The sequence below is a fragment of the Quercus suber genome, unplaced genomic scaffold (assembly GCF_002906115.3).
Source record: "Quercus suber isolate HL8 unplaced genomic scaffold, Cork oak 2.0 scaffold_163, whole genome shotgun sequence".
Taxonomy (NCBI): domain Eukaryota; kingdom Viridiplantae; phylum Streptophyta; class Magnoliopsida; order Fagales; family Fagaceae; genus Quercus; species Quercus suber.
The window spans coordinates 1163429-1181525 of record NW_027069624.1 but is presented as its reverse complement, the minus strand read 5'-3'; the positions used below and the strand labels follow the sequence as shown (position 1 = coordinate 1181525).

General features: G+C 32.1%; 1 protein-coding gene across 1 annotated transcript; it reads left to right on the top strand.

Annotated features, from left to right (window-relative positions):
• The first annotated feature begins 8622 nt into the window (after nucleotides 1-8622).
• On the top strand, nucleotides 8623-9954 carry LOC111993267 (protein UNUSUAL FLORAL ORGANS). The gene has a single exon (XM_024025115.2). The coding sequence runs from the start codon at nucleotides 8623-8625 to the stop codon at nucleotides 9952-9954; it is 1332 nt and encodes a 443-aa protein (XP_023880883.1).
• The last annotated feature ends 8143 nt before the right edge of the window (nucleotides 9955-18097 follow it).

Here is an 18097-nt window from a genome sequence, read left to right as displayed (position 1 = left end):
CCTTCTTAACTTCTACAACACAACCTGAACTCAACCACCACCAAATGAAGCCTTCAGCTATTTCACTATTTTAATACTTTTGCAACCCACAAATTAATTGGTTGAAAAGGATAATAAAAATGTAGAAGTTAGAGCCTTAGAGGTAAGATTATTTTTAAGGCTTAAGGGTACAAAAATTGAAGCCCAATCACCATTCATTCTTCCGAACCCAATGTTCAATACACCTCACCTAAAAGCAAAGCCCTTTCCCCGCACTCAATCAAAACTATGTCGAAAGGCTCCTACATGAAAAAGCCCATCTGCAAAAGCCCATCACTACCCAAATCAGTTAGCCCACTCAATTAAATACCCTTCAAGACCCATACAACAAAATCCCCCAATCAAAGATCATTAGCCATTGCTAGAAGCCCAATCACATTTATTAAATTACACATCCAAATGGAAGCACACATGCCACCCCATGAGTGAGAAAGATGAGTTGACAGAGACATGAAAAATAAAGAGGATTTTTGAAAAAAAATTATATAAAAAAAATCTTTCATTTTTTCTTCCATCCACTTTTCTATTCTTTTCTATTCTATCACACAAGGAAGAAAAATTACAAAATCTTCCATTTTCTTTTTATTATTTTCTATTCTATCACTTTTCTTTCCAAAGAATTGAACTGGTATACTAACATGTTTTGGAAGTTTGGAATTTTCCTTAGGAAAATATTTTCACGTACATCAAAAAAATAAAAATAAAAATTGTATGTGACCTTTGTCCACTAATCTTTCTATTAAAATATCATGTTTTAATTACTCAACCAAACAACTTTCTTCAATAAAAAAATAAAAATAATAACTTTAACCAATAAGAGAAAAATTAATGAACTTATGCCCAAGTCAAATGGTCCAATTCTAACCAAATAAATGGACAAGAGAAACGAGAAAGAACGATCTTTAGACTTTACACTTTAGAGTACATGGGTGATATGACAATAAAAAATAAACAAACAGTAAACTAAGTTTTTTTTTTTTGATACGACAGTAAACTAGTTAATATGGAGAGAAAATCAAAAATCAAAAACGAAATCACACACACACCTGAGAGAGAGAGAGAGAGAGAGAGAGAGAGGTTGCTTGGAGGGGAACATAATTTTCCATATATGATGCATTAGCCTTTTTCCAAATGTGGAGATTTCTTGAAGGAAGACAGCAATTTCCAGATAAGTGCACAATACCTTTTTCCATTTTTTGAAGGTTTTTAACTCTGAGACAAATGATAACACTAAAAGCATTGACACAAACAAGACATTGTCATAATGTTTCTGACTTAGATTTTGCTTCCCTTAACAAAACCAAACAAAACCCAATAAGCTTACAAAGAGAGAATATTGTAACTCAGAGAAAAGGAGAGTGTGTGGAGTAGTCAGATTCAGATAGAAGAGAGTAAAAGACAGCTTCTTTAACACAGAGAAAGAGAGAGTGTGTGAATTTATAATTGTAAAAGAGCTCCGAATCCTCAAAGGACTTCCAAAAGCTTCTTGTAGTTCACGCCTATCTGTGCAAAAAACCCATCAAAAGAGAGATGGATTGGACGTATGATCTGACAAACTGTGCATGTTACACACTGCTTTAGGAAAATGATGCCTGAACTTCAACTATCAACCTTAAATCAAATAAGAATTATATATATTTACGATAGTTATCAAAATTCATGCAGTACAATAATTTACATGTACGGAAACACATGAGAAAAGATATGTTAAATAGATTCATTTAACGTGTGTTTACTGTTTATACAAATAGTTCTATCCATTTTTTAAAAATATTTATGAAAATTGAAAAAACAATTTATTTGTTTTTTCATTAAATATTTTTTAAAATAGTTTAAACATGTTAATAAAATTCTATATAAATTTATATAATGGTTTATTTTCTAAACTAACTTATACATATAATTCTTTTAATGGATAAGATATAACTATCATCCATGTGTGGATGGTAACTAATGCAACTCATCATTTACTTAATAGAATTGGGATTCTATGTAAATGAAAATAGGAAACCCTAGACTTCTCATAATAATGATATATTTAAAAAATAATAAGTTTATACATAGATATATAACTATTCTAATTAGGATGGGAAGCATAAGTATGTATATTTAATAATTTTTTAAAATCTTGGAACCATCATGGCGCCAAGTTGACTATACCATTCACTAGTTCTTTCTCAAGAATTTTGTCTCAAAAAATGATTTTGATATTTGCCACATCATCAAAGTCTATTAAATAATTTAAGTTAATAGTTAAATGTAACCAACGAAACCACAGGATAATAGAATTTCTATTTTATATTTAGAAAAATAATAATTTAAGGGTACCTTCTAATTTTATGGGCAAACCACATGGATAGTAATTAATTATAATTATTGCATTTTTTAAAGATTAATTTATTTTTAAGTACATCTCTACATTTATCTTCTTCTTCTTCATTCAGTTAAATAGCAGAAATGTTATGTCACTTTTATCTAATTTTATTACTTTTTATGTCTAATACACCAATGAATTTAAACTATCCTAAAATTCTTGTTCGTTGTAAACTTAACCAATTTTTTTTTCTTTACAAGCTAGTATAAAACTATTTATGATAATGCTAAATGTTATAGATATGTGGTATATATATATATATATATAGGAAGCCAAATTCATAAAATGGATCTATATATACGTATGACTTAACAAACTAATCGTACCAACTTGTAACCTTTTTGTAATAAACCTGATAATATTTCAAAATTTATTCAACTAAAATGAACGGGGATATGCTAATTTCTATACATTTTCTTTTCTTTTTCCCCACAATATTTTCTATACCCACCAATTCTCAGCCATGCAAAATGCAATATAGCATTTCCATCCTATGGTAGAGACCAGATTTGAAAGCAACGTGTATATTAATATAACTAGCTATAACATTACCTTTAAATTGAATCCATATTATCCAGCGACTAGCATCTCATACAGTAAAACACAATTAGTTTGTCATAAAAAATCTTGGGTAAAATATCATTTTCGTCCCTAAACTATCACAAAAGTTCGTTTTTCGTCCCTAAACTTTTAAAAGTTCGTTTTTCGTCCCTAAACTTTTCCAAATGTATTGATTTTCGTCCCTCTCACATCAGCACACTGTCAAAGCCACGTCAGCACTCTGTCAGACGGAGGGATGAAAATCAATACGTTTGGAAAAGTTTAGGGACAAAAATAGAACTTTTGAAAGTTTAGAGACGAAAAACGAACTTTTGTGATAGTTCAGGGACGAAAAACGAACTTTTGAAAGTTTAGGGACAAAAAATGAACTTTTATGATAATTTAAGAACGAAAATGATATTTTACCTAAAAATCTTTGACGCTTTCTAAGAGTAGCACCTTGCATATCTTATGCCAGTGATATGGACAATGATTCACAGAACTATTACGAATTTTTGGTACGGGATCCTCGAAAAGTTAAATGAAGAAAGATCATGGTTGCAGAGAGTCGGAAGGTGTCATTGTCACTCATCATATATCCCAATACACTTAATAGTGATCATTATTTTTAGAATCTTAAATTGGAATCAGTCTTTTTGTCATGATTTTATCACCACTATACTGTCGGCATATGAATAGGAGGAATTACACGGAATTATTTTTAGTTGGGAAAAAACAGAAAAAGAAAAAAAAAAATTGGTTGGGCTAGTCCCTAACGAGAGTTTCTAAGTTCTAACTCTGTTGCTAATATGCATTTTTTATTAAGATAAAATATCATTTTATTCCCTAAATTTTATTCAAATTTTGGTTTTGTTAGTAAACTTAAAAAAGTGTCTTTTCCATCCTTAAACTTTGTAGAGGACTTTTATAATAATTTAGAGACAAAAATAAAGATTAAAAAAAATTACAATAGTCTAGGGATAAAAAATATATATATCATTTTTAAAGTTTAAAGACAAAATTAAAAGTGAAATAATTTTAATAGTTTAAAGATGAAAAACAAACTTTTTAAATTTTAGGAATCAAAATGATATTTTACCCTATTTTTAAATTAAATTTCTGGTTTTTGTTTTTGTTTTTTTTTTTTCCCTTTTGTTTTGGGCATACAATAGACAAGGTAAGAGATTGAAGAAACCATTCATGCGCAATTTTAGTCACATGAGCTATGTAATTTGTTTAAATAATACATATAGATCAACAGATAGTCTTATAAATGGCCAAGTAATGGACTGAAAAAGATAATTTCAAACATGTTTGGAGCCAAATTTTTCTCCTAAATGATAGGGTTTGCTTTGTCCTTATCTATATATATACCATTATTAAAGAGGCTTCCCCTATTTGGATTCCTACTTTTTTATTCCCAAAACACCCTAAAATTTACTTGTTTAGAAAGTTTAAATAATAGGGTTAGACATATAAAATCACTAATTTTAAAACTCCTAAATTCTAGATAAATTTAAAAAAGCAATTTACCAACAACTAGTATATATTTTTTTTAAAGCCTGTTGCATAAAAATAAAAAATAAAAAGTTAAGTACAGTTTTTTTTCTTTGTCCTCTTGATCATATCTACTTCCACATTCCTACTAACTTTATACTATCAATAACAAGCAGTTACTTCATTCTACATATCTCTCCATCCTTATCATCTTTTCTCTTTCTTCTTCAACTTCTAAAAACAAATCCAATCTAACACGTTTATTCCCAGATTCCCACTAATTTCAAAGGAAGACAATCACTCAAAACTCAATTAAGAAGGTATGAACATACCATTTGTTTTTAATACATTTCATTATATTACTTTATCTTTCCCTTTGTCTCTCTTTATCTAATTGCTCCACCGCCTTCATAAAAGTGGGCACTGCATCTTTAAATCTCCCATATTATACATTTCTCTCATCTTAATTTGTTCACTTTTTAAAACTAGCATCATGACACTCTTGAGTGAGCAAATATGTAAACTTCAAATTGGGAGAAATGAAAAATTATAACACTAAAAAAAAAAAGACCTCATCACGCGAAGTGCGTGTGATGAAGCTAGTCTAAATATATCAAGGTTGGTCGAGTGATCAGTTGATGAATGTGAAGAAATCAACTATGCTCCTTATTATTAAGAACCTTTTAGCTTAACTAGCACCTCGTAGTATTTCTAATAAAATCTTCTAAAATTCAAATTGCCTCTCTTCCATTGTAATGATTGAGTTATCAAAAAAAAACCTATGCTCTTTATTAAAAATAAGCATTGCTTTAACTTAGGACAAGTCTAGCTTCAAATCAGTTTGGAGCTACTCCTCTAACCTGCTACTTAGCGATTTATAAAAATATTCTTATAAATTATTATAGAAATCACTTAGTGGGTTGGGAAAGATGGCTCCAAACCAGTTTGGAGCAAAAAAGAATTTCCGATAACTATATATTCTCAATGTCAAAAAGCCCCCCTACCACAATTACATGATAAATCTAAAAGAAACTCTATAGCTTTCATAGTGGAAATTTTAGTTTTAATCTGGTACAACAATGGAAAGGTAAACTCTTGTCTAGTTGTCTTAAGCAGCTAGGGGTTCTCTCATTTATCAGTAGCAATAGCTAGCTTCCCCCTTTATGTAATGTCTTCTCTTCAGCCCTCCCCCGCCTACATAACTTAAAATGGATATGATCCTCAAGGAATTCTGGTGGTGTTGATCTGGTAAAATAAAATAAAATAAAGCACTGTGTATCAGTCATGGGACTCAAATGCAAACAAAAAGATTATGAAGGTTTGGGAATGAGAAGGATGAATGATACAAATAAAGCCCTAAGAACAAAACTAAATCAATTAATGTTTATTTCTCTATCTATATTAGGATTTTAGTGTGTTGGCTAATTCTTTGTCAAATTTTCGTGTACCTAAATAGTCAATTTCATTGTATTTTGTAATTTTTTGGGATGTTATTTGTATTGGGTCACTGAGGTGAAGTGCTGCAAGTGCTGAAATTGAAGTTGGAAGGTGCTGAAATTGAAGTTGGAAGGTGCTGAATTTCGCTTCTACAAAACCGGTTTTGTTGTAAACTCTCAATCTACATCAATAGTATTGACTAATGTGAAACTCTCTATATGTTCTCTAAAAATTTATGAAATGTTGAAGATAACGTTTGGGAGCTCATCTTCTCGCAAAAAAGCAAAATTGGTGGCCCTATAAGTCTTAACCTTTTTTTTTCTTTTCTTTTCTTTTTTCTGAATCTATATGTCTAACTGATAAATTCACACGTTGATACTTGAATAAATCAAGTTTAGACCAAATTTTTTCAAATTTTAGGTACAAATTAAAATATATTTTAGAGGTTGACCAGTCACTACTCAATCAAAAGTCAGTTTCATTTGTCATAAAAAAGATTCAGGACCCCAAGGTTGAAATGTATGATATAACTCGCCACTGAGATCTGCAATTTCGAGCTAGATTTATAGCTTTTCCTTTCCTTTTTAGTCTTCTTTCTTCATGCTTCAGGCTTCCACCTTTTACCCCCACTCGGGCCCCCCAAGCCAATTCCAAAAAAAATGTACCTAGTTAGATAGTCTATCTACCTAGCTAAGACATTCAAAAGGTGTGTACACCGTATGCATAAGAGACATTTCTCTTATTTTTTCGGTAGGTTTTTCTCTTATTTGTTTTCATTTTTATCCTAACTCTTTTGGAAAGTTTTTTTTTTTTTTTTCAAGGTCTCCATTAAATATTTTCTTATGACTTTGGTCTAACAACAACTAATAATAATAACAGCCACATAGTATGATGGTTAGATAAGTGAATTAAAAAAATGAAATCAAATTGCATTCAATTCAACCTTTTCTTTTACCCTATTGAATGTTTACACAAATGATCTCAGCAGTTTCTCATTTTCTGAAACTTGCATGATGGCTGTTATCTACAGGTCTTGAATATATATTTCTTAATATAACATTACCAAATTGCATGTCATTCAAAAATTAATCTCCTATTAGATTACATATAATTAGTTCTTAACCACATTCATTTTTCTTAAAAAGCTTGCCCTCACAAGTCTCAATAATTAGTGCCCGTGTTGCCACTAAATAAACCAATAGTAAAAATGCTAAATTTATTACAAATCTTTTTTTAAATGTTTTACAAATTGATATGACAATAAATTTAATCAGTGCCACTTGAACAATTGGTAAATAAATATTTAAATTACCTTTTATGTTATTTTAGTGACTTATGTACTCATGATTGGTGACACATTAAACTTATGTTAGTTTATAAATAAATAAACAAATATATATGTGCGTGCAGTAAAACTTGTAATATTCTCGTTATCACTCAAACGAAACATGTAATTAACTATCTACACATCACTCGTGGAATCATATAGCATATATTCACGTAAGAATCTTGGGAAAAGGCATCAAACATATAAGTGGAATACCTTAAAGAAATCGTATCATATGTTGCAAGGAATACTGATAAATGATTTCTCAGTAAGGCATGGAGAGTAAATATATCTGCAGTGACAAGCTATAATATTATTGAGATGTGTAGAAAAGGATCCCCGGCAATATGAATGCCTGTAGATGAATATAAAACTAGCTAGAATACGAGTCTATATTCATATCAAAATTATTTATATGTCTGGCCAAAAGTATGTGACAAAGTGCATATGAAGTACCCTTTGGTTTTGGCTTTGCAATTCAAATTCATGGGGGTCCCGAGTTTGTTTTCCTTCCTTGGGATGACCACTGTACAGCAATGAATAAAGGACTCACACTGTTCGTTTGTTTTTGTTCATGTTTGTATCTGCTACATAATAAAAATATTCTCGATGTTGCTTGCTCCTCTACAACTTGTGAGTTGTGAGAGTTTGAGCTGGACTAGCAGCATTCACTTGGAGAGGGGGGTTGTAACTTGTAATTGTATAGTGTGAAGATCAGTGCAAGTACACTCGTGTTTGCAGTCCCTTTCTCTCTATCTCTGCTATCTGTTCTGTCCTTGCTATACCTCGGCCTTGACAAAACAACACTGAAATGATAGATGCATCAATCAGAATCACTGTCATATTTCTCACTTTAAGAAACAAGAAAAAACCACACAAACAAAAAAACCTAATGAAAAAGTGTCGACCAACCCATCTTATATAAACACATGTCCAACCCCATCAAGCCAAAGAATCCAAAGCCAACCAAACTTCCTGAGTTCTAGTATAACTTTCTTCTTAACTAGAAATGCTTTTCGTTACTTTTTCTTCTATTTCTAGTTGTTGTCTTTTAGGTCTTCTTCTTCAACTCTTCTATGCATTCCCACTAATTATGAAAACCTAGCTACCCAAGTGACACCTAACAACTTCTTGCAGTTACATACCAAAGACAACCTTTTCTTTCTTCACAAACACAATGCCTTCTTAAGACCTACCTGAGATTTCCATTTATATGTCATGGCTTCCAAATCTTTCACAAACATATCAACCACCTCCACTTTCTTTTTCTCCTTGAACAAAGAATGAATCTTTACTCTTTTTAACACGAAAAGCTAGCCTTTTTTCCTCTAATCAGTATTGGTTCCACTCAAAAAACAAAGACCCAGAAGAGCAGTATTACACCAAAAATCCAAGCCAAACCATAAAAATGGAATCTTTTCACCCTGCTATGAACTTACCCTTTTCCTATACTTTCTCTACAACTCTCACTGGTAGTAGTAGTAGTGGTACCACTGCCACATCCATCACTAATACCTGGATGGACCCTAGGATTTGGAGCAAACTCCCACAGAGACTTCTAGATCGTGTGATTGCTTTTCTTCCACCACCAGCCTTCTTTCGTGCTCGTTCTGTCTGTAAAAGATGGTATGCACTTTTGTTCTCTGACACTTTTCTTGAATTATATCTCCAAGTATCTCCAAGACACCATTGGTTCCTATTCTTCAAGCACAAAACCCTCAAGAGCTATATATATAGGAACAATACTAGTGGTGGAGATCAAGGTGATATTAATGTTAGAGCACCACCATGCGAAGGATATATCTTTGATCCTTATGATATCACATGGTACCGCCTTTCTTTTGCTTTGATTCCTCCAGGGTTTTCACCAGCTTCTTCCTCTGGTGGCTTAGTTTGTTGTGTTTCAGACGAGGCTGGTCCAAAAAGCATAATCCTATGTAACCCAATTCTTGGTTCTCTAACTCAATTGCCTCCAACACTTAGGCCAAGGCTTTTCCCTTCTATTGGACTAACTGTTAGTCCTACATCCATAGATGTCACAGTTGCTGGTGATGATATGATTTCTCCTTTTGCAGTGAAGAATTTAACAGCTGAGAACTTTCATATTGATGGGGGTGGATTTTATTCAATATGGGGTACAAATTCTTCACTGCCAAGGCTTTGTAGCCTTGAGTCAGGTAGAATGGTTTATGTCGGAGCAAAATTTTACTGCATGAACTTTAGCCCATTTAGTGTTTTAGCTCATGATGTTGCAGCCAATATATGGTGCAAGATTCAAGCTCCAATGAGAAGGTTTTTGAGGTCACCAAACCTGGTTGAGAGTAAAGGAAAATTACTCTTAGTTGCTGCAGTTGAGAAAAGCAAGCTAAATGTACCGAAAAGCTTTAGGCTTTGGAGCTTGCAATCATGTGGGACTACATGGGTTGAAGTTGAGAGAATGCCACAACAACTCTATGTTCAGTTTGCTGAATTGGAAGGTGGAAATGGGTTTGCTTGTGTTGGTAATGGAGAGTTTATTGTGATTATGATTCGAGGGTCAGATAAGGCATTGTTGTTTGATATTTTTAGGAAGATTTGGCAGTGGATTCCTCCATGTCCGTACTCACAAGATGGTGGTGTTGGTGGCAGCAATGGGCGAGATAGTGAATTGCATGGTTTTGCATATGAGCCTAGACTGGCAACACCAGTCACTGGTCTTCTAGACCAGCTCACCCTCCCATTTCAGCCTTTCAATGGTTAGAAGGTCGACTCTCCTAAAAGAACAAAAAATAGCTAGTAGGTCTAAATTGGTGTGTGATGTTAGACTTGGTAGTAGCATAAGCTATTAGGCTTGCAGTATTGTAATTGTTGTGGCACCTTTCAGATGTTTTAATTAAGTGAATTAATGTGCCATGTTTAGTATGCAATTGTGTCATGCCCTAACTTTATTGTTTAATTTTTTTAGTGTACCATTTGATGCTTTTTTTTTTAATTATTATTAATATAAATTGTTATGAGACAAGAAAGAAATGAGAGAGATTGGAATCCTAATTGCTCTTATAAAATGAGACAAATCAATGTTTTTGAAGTATAAGACTTTTTGACAAAGAGAAACCTATAACCAAGCTGCTCTAAATTTCACAAGCATGGTTGATACTTAAAAACAAGAACTAGACTCTCACTGGAAAATTTAACAGTGCAAAAAACTGAAAAGAAGACAAATTCAATAACTTTGTGAATTGTGAGTGCATTGAAGACAAATCTAATTCTTACCTTTTTTTTTTTTTTTTTTTGAAAATAAACTTTTTTTTACTTTTTGTCACATTTATTAATATAAGAGTTACCAAAAATTATACATTTTGTCAAAACTATACAAATAAGCTTCTAAAAACTGTGAGGTATCCAAACGAACACGACTCTAACCATAAAATTGAAGGGTGCATATGCGTATCTACATGTGTATATAGTTAGTAGCTTTTTGTATACATGACATACATAATTTCATGTACAATACCCACATTTTTTTGATATCCACATATAAAATGTGAAACATGTAATGTGTGTGGATGATTTACAAATGTGTGAGAATCAATGTTCTATATAATATAAAATAAGTCTAGAGTCACAAAAATTTCTACAAAATAACTGAGGTAGCAAGTTGTGAAGGATAGGTAATAAAATGGTATGAGTGGTGGGGCACAAGAGAACCAATAAAAACTACTTTAACTCAACTATTGTGAAACCTAATTTGTCTGTAATATTACTCCATAATATATAGTTAGTAATTTCCATAATATATCGTTATTGATTTCAAGTTGAAGTTGGCTCAAAATAGTTGAGTATATTTGGCTTCAACTTGAAGGGACTTAGAATTTTTAGCTGGTATGAAATCAAGTTTGAAAGAAAGGCTGCAGAGGTTTTTTTTGGTAATAATCCATGAACAAATTTTATTGAGACAAGCTCAATACGACAACAACTTAAAGGCTATCAAGAGCAAAATTCAACAACAAAACAAGTGAACTAAAATGGCCAAAAACAAAGACAAAATTCTTCGAAAAGCCATATGTTTCAGACTTTCTAGTGTAAAATCGAAACAGACAGTGCTCCCCATATGTTACATAGCTCTTTATTTACCTTTTTTTTTTTTTTTTAAATTTTATGGGAGCTCTTTATTTACTGCTCTCTACTCTCCAGCCTAGACCCCACATGTTTCCTTATAGCTTGCACAATTTGATCCCCTGTACTGATAGCTCCGTGGTGAAGAAACAAATTGTTACAACATCTTCACATCAATTGAAGTGTTAGTTAACATCGGTCAAAAGTAAATTAAATAAAATAACAAAATATTAGATAAGGACCCATCACAACTAAAATAAAAACGTAAAAATATTATAACATTTTATTGTGTCTTCAAATTTTCTTTTCCAAAGTTTATCCCTTATTGCTAACCACTGTATAAAGGCATGCCTAGGAATTGATTTTGAGAACGAAAGTAACTTCCATCGTCAAAGTGCTAAGACCTTGTCCCTAATTTGACTCCAGGCAACCGCACAGAAGTAGGTGCCTAATTTGGAAGACATCTACATAGCCTTAGTTATCACGGTCCCCTAGCTCAACCAACGGCAACTTGCTCTGAATTCTAACAAGATCCTAAGATCTTGTTGGGTTCCATTACCAAGATTTACTACAAAGCTCACTAGCTAGTATGGCATTGATAGAATTAGTAGCATGGTAAAATTTTAAGTAAAGGGGACTTTTGGGTGTTTGTAAGAATACACTAATACATTGTAGGAGTAAATTTTCACATTAAATAATAAATAAATAAATAAATGAGTGGGTGGTTAATATAATATAATTGAATCTAAATTTAATTATAACCTTAAGTTTTTTAGGTCAATTGTGTCAATTTATGTGCCACAAGAGGGTATTACTTATTAGAGTCATTTCCACCTGAAACTTCATGAAAGAACTTACCAGATTTTGAAGTTTCAATATCTTTCTTTACTGAGGACAAATTAGGTCTTAAGGAGTGAGGTGAAATAATGTGCTTTGAAGCTATCTTCTTCAATAGTCAGGGGCGGCTCTACAGCCACCCCTGGGGGTTCAAATGAACCCCCTAACTTGGGGAAAAAAATTATATATAACACTTATTAAAATATAAAAAATAATAAATAAAAAATTGTTTTGACCCCTTAAAATAAAATTTTGAACATCTTGAGGATAAATTTTGTTTAAATCTAGCTGAAATAAGCTTGAATATGCTCAACTTAGTGCTATTTTCATAATAATTTTAAAATAAAGGTTAAGTAGCAAGTTGTAACTGATTTTATTTAGACCCATAATTGATATCACTTTTTTACATACGTTTAACAACTTATTACTTAGATTTTGTTGTACATGTGTTGTTCAGTAACACTACTCTTAAAATTGCTCATTCGTTTTAAAATAAATAAATTTTATCTAACTCTGGCTTATTTTATTGTTGACGACTGAATGAAACTATTTTTCCTTACACTTTTCTTCTTCATCAGCAAAAAATTACACCACATCTCAATAAACTTATTTGTATCTACATCTATGATTTTTTCCTCATTTTCTCTATCTCTCTTTCTCCCTTCTATGTTTTCTTTCTGTTTAATCAAGTAGGCTGATAAGTGCTTTATAGATTTCCAAGTTTAAGAAGTGTATTAGTGCTTGCTCCAATTCCAAGAGAATGACCATGTATATGGTTAAAAATTCATACACTTCAAATGCAAAAACTTATATAAATTACCACTTTTTGTCCTAGTTTCACATTTACCCCTAGACCAAATTTTATGTGTGTTACTATTCTTATTTATCTTTCTTTTTTTAATTGTTAGTACATATAAATATAATAAAATTATTGTTAATTTGACAAAAAAAAATTTAATTAGTTATTTAATTATATTTATTTATGCATTTAATAATTGTTGTCTTATCGATCTTTAAACTATTTTAGATTATTGTATAATATAGTTTGTATACTAAATTGTATTTAGAATACTATTTTAGATTATTCTATATAATATGAAAGTTGAATATACAAAATAATAATAATCATTTTATTTTTTACTCCTCCCACAACAAATTTCTAACTTCGACACTATTGACCCCCCTAAAAATAAATCCTGGAGCCGCCATTGTCAATAGTCCTACATTTCATTGTGTCAAGACAGGAAGCAACATGGGATGGCATTCTAAAGGAAGAAGAGTTGCTTTTGCTGACTCCTCTTTAGAGCTTTAGGATTGGAGGTTGTAAAAACCCAAAATACAAATTTATAGCATCAAACCATGAAAAGTGGGCATTATCCAAGATGGTAGTTCTAAAAATTTACATGTATTCAACCTTTTCAATCAATTTAAGTACGTTTAGAAACTTGTTGTCTATGTATTCTATATAAAGCCCATTGTTGAAACAAGAATTTTTTTTTTTTTTTTTTTACTAACCCATTGTTGAAACTAGAGTGAAATAACTACGTGTTATGTTATAAGTATCATAAAACTTCTTTTTAATTAAAAACTTCTTTGTGTTGTGTATTCTACTTGAGTATGGTGATATTTATTACAAAGTGTTTGATAGGATTTTTTTTCTTGAGTATTAAATTTATATAGGAAAAATGTCATGACGCCTCTTAAAATTTAGGATAATAGTCATTACACCTTCTGAATTTTTATTTTAACCAATTTTCTTCCTAAACTTTCTATGTGTGCTAAATTAATACGATAACTAGTCTGCCGTTAACACACTAACAAATCATTCACGGTGAGACCCACATGAAACTAAAAAATTATCTAAATTTGCAAGAATCGATGGATAGAAGAGAGAAAAACTGTTTAGTTTAGAGAGAAATAAAAACTAGGATTGTAAGTGGTTGTTCATTGTCCTCCGATCTAGCTAATCTACATCTAAATAAAGGGTAACTCTAATGTCTAAACGTCGCCCATCTGATTTGTTTTTAGACTAGTTGAGAGCCGTATACCAATTTCCTTCAAGAACTATTATTTCAAACCCAACTCCGTTCCTCCATGATTGAGCTGTCAAAAGATCGATTTCATGGGAAGGTCCTGGACTCGTAGCTTGTTTCCCAATGTAAAAAGCCACTTCTTTATTTTAATTAATTAGGATTTTACTGATGTGTGTCTTTAGGGCATATATTAATAAACTATTTTAAAAAACTTTTTATAAAAATATGAAAAAGTTACTAACTTTTATTATAGCTTTTTCAATTCTCCATAAAACCTTTTTAAAAATGGAAAATAATGTGTGCCATTAAAGCACATATTAACCGAACCTTTTTAATTAACTCATCCAATTCAATTTGTTGTTTTGCCAAAAAAAAAAACTCTTTATGATTTGTTCTTTTTCGGCTTTTTGTTTTCCCATTTCCATGTATTTGCTTGATTTTCTAGGCTTTTCTTTCTCTCTCAAAACTGAATAGGTTTCTTTTAACTTGATCGTTTTATTTTGTAAATTTTGATAATTTTTTAGTTTTTTTTTTTTTTTTTACTAACCCATTGTTGAAACTAGAGTGAAATAACTACGTGTTATGTTATAAGTATCATAAAACTTCTTTTTAATTAAAAACTTCTTTGTGTTGTGTATTCTACTTGAGTATGGTGATATTTATTACAAAGTGTTTGATAGGATATTTTTTTCTTGAGTACTAAATTTATATAGGAAAAATGTCATGACGCCTCTTAAAATTTAGGATAATAGTCATTACACCTTCTGAATTTTTATTTTAACCAATTTACTTCCTAAACTTTATATATGTGCTAAATTAATACGATAACTAGTCTGCCGTTAACACACTAACAAATCATTCACGGTGAGACCCACATGAAACTAAAAAACTATCTAAATTTGCAAGAACCGATGGATAGAAGAGAGAAAAACTGTTTAGTTTAGAGAGAAATAAAAACTAGGATTGTGAGTGGGTTGTTCATTGTCCTCCGATCTAGCTAATCTACATCTAAAGGAAGGGTAACTCTAATGTCTAAACGTCGCCCATCTGATTTGTTTTTAGAGTTGAGAGCCGTATACCAGTTTCCTTCAAGAATTATTATTTCAAACCCAACTCCGTTCCTCCATGATTGAGCTGTCAAAAGATCGATTTCATGGGAAGGTCCTGGACTCGTAGCTTGTTTCCCAATGTAAAAAGCCACTTCTTTATTTTAATTAATTAGGATTTTACTGATGTGTGCCTTTAAGGCATATATTAATAAACTATTTTAGAAAACTTTTTATAGAAAAATGAAAAAGTTACTAACTTTTATGACAGCTTTTTCAATTTTCTATAAAATCTTTTCAAAAATGGAAGATAATGTGTGCCCTTAAAACACACATTAACTAGACCCTTTTAATTAACTCATCCAATACAATTTGTTGTTTTGCCAAAAAAAAAAAAAAACTCTTTATGATTTGTTCTTTTTCGGCTTTTTGTTTTCCCATTTCCATGTATTTGCTTGATTTTCTAGGCTTTTCTTTCTCTCTCAAAACTGAATAGGCTTCTTTTAACTTGATCGTTTTATTTTGTAAATTTTGATAATTTTTTAGTTTTTTAGTTTTTTTTTTAAATGGGTCTCACGTGAGTAGTCTATTAGAATATTAATGGCAGACTAACTGAAGTGCTAATTTGGCACATGATTAAAGTTCAAGGAGTAAATTGGATTAAAATAAAAGTTCAAAAGATGTAATGGCCACTACTCTGCAGTTCGGGGGAGTGTTAGAACATTTTTCCCAACAAAACTTCCACAACAAGAAGACTCAATACCGGGCACTAATTATTTTTCCTCTTGTTTATGATTTTCATACCAACAAACGGAGCCATAATTTTATATTTGACATTGGCATGAACGCAGGAATGAGTTGACACGCTCCCACAACCATGACAAATGAAGGTTAAACTTGTTATTTTCGATAAGTCTCGTGGAAGTATCAGTTGAGTTTGTCAATATGTGCCAAAGAATCCGAAATGACTTGTTAGTATCAATACTGCTTGTCAACACAGTCAATCCCAAACTCGAACCCGTGACATGCACACAGGCACGCACACACAAGCACAAACAAACAAACAAAAGATGAGGAAAGCTATCGACAATTCCAGCAACAAGCAAAGTTGAAAATAAATTCACTTGGTTGCTGAAATCCAAAGCCCAAAGGGTCACTAATTCCAGCAACAAGCAAAGTAGAAAATATACCTTCACTTGGTTTCTGAAATCCAAAGCCCAAAGGGTCACCAATTCCAGCAACAAGCAAAGTAGAAAATATACCTTCACTTGGTTGCTGAAATCCAAAGCACAAAGGGGATAAAAAGATTTTAGGGAAATTCCATTTTTAGGTCCTCAGGAGTCAGGATAGAGATGTGGGATGACAAGTAATGAAAAGTTGAAAAAGTTCTACAAATGAGATGATTTCAACAACAGAGACCAGAACAAAGAATAATCTAATAATGATGTATAAATTATAATTGAATAGACCTTATTAAGGATTCATACAATGGCACATAAATACAAAAGAAAGAGAATTCATATAAAAAGAGTAGAAAACATATATTTTCTCAAAATTTTGCAAGATTAACAAACTAAAAGCGGAATAATGGGAAATCTCCTTGGCAAAGACGGAGACTCCCGAGCCCCAGCCCCCCAACATCTGATGAATCGCTCGCCACTGAAGCTCAGCTCCACATTGCCTTTGTAAGGTTAAGTCCCTGGGAAGATTCCTGAGCAAGTGCAATTGACAAGCCTTTCTATATACAATTCCAGATGGTGCTGGGGAGTGCAATTCCTGATATTCGATAAAACTTGTTGAACACATCATTTTAGTCTAACCTGAAGGATGAGATGCACTTCCCTCTTGAAAATGGACCTTAGCTCTTCATTAGCTTCAATGCCTATTCTCCTGTGCAAATAACAGCCATATGTTTCTAACTAGGATTTTCTAAAATAATGAATCTAATATGGACCATGTTCCTTGATGAGTGCAGGAAGAGGATAAAACACTAAAGCAAGAAGGCTAAGGGCAGAATACATGCAAGGTCTTCTTACAGGAACCTAAGAGGATATCTGGGAACTGATACGTACCATTGAAGATGAACACTTATGGCCTGTTTGGATAGAGGGGGGAAGGAGGAGGAGTAGAGAGGAGTAGAGTAGGGTTGGCTAAAAATAAGCTAATTTTGTGCTAAATCTACTCTACTCCACTCCCCCTCCCTTTCCCTCAATCCAAACGGACCATTAGTTCTGTGTTCAAGGAAAACAGCTTTGCTTGATTTCAGACATCACATGAAAAGATGATCCAAGTCAGTTAGAAATGGTAAGCTTCAATACCCCTCCCCCTCGCCCCCAAAAACGCACACTCCTGAACACTTTTTTTTCTCTTGGTTGGCAGCTTGTGGTTGGGGGATTTGGGGAAGGGACATCAAATGGGACAGATTCAGGTTTAACTGGCCTGTCCCTAATCTATATTGGACTCCATGAAACTCCCTATACATTCCATATATTCCTGAATAAGATCATCCTCACAAACTTTTGAGCATCTTCATATGCATGTCCAAGATATATTATCTTCATATGCATGTCTAAGATATATTTTCAATAAAGTGATATAATAACCAGGCAAAGTGCCAATCCTAAATCATAACTTTAGATGCCTCCTACCCGGGAACAGATTGATATTGCACAAAATTTGGAACTCCAGATCTATTTTCTCCTAACATTGCATGAGGATATGTTCATGATATATTGGTATGTATGCATGATGAACCAAGATAGCTGCTATCGTGTTGAAATTGAAATTCCAGTGACTAATATGAGAAAATTAGAAAATTCTGGTAAATCATTGATTCATCTGATATCTAATGTTAATGTGTAATTCATTTCTA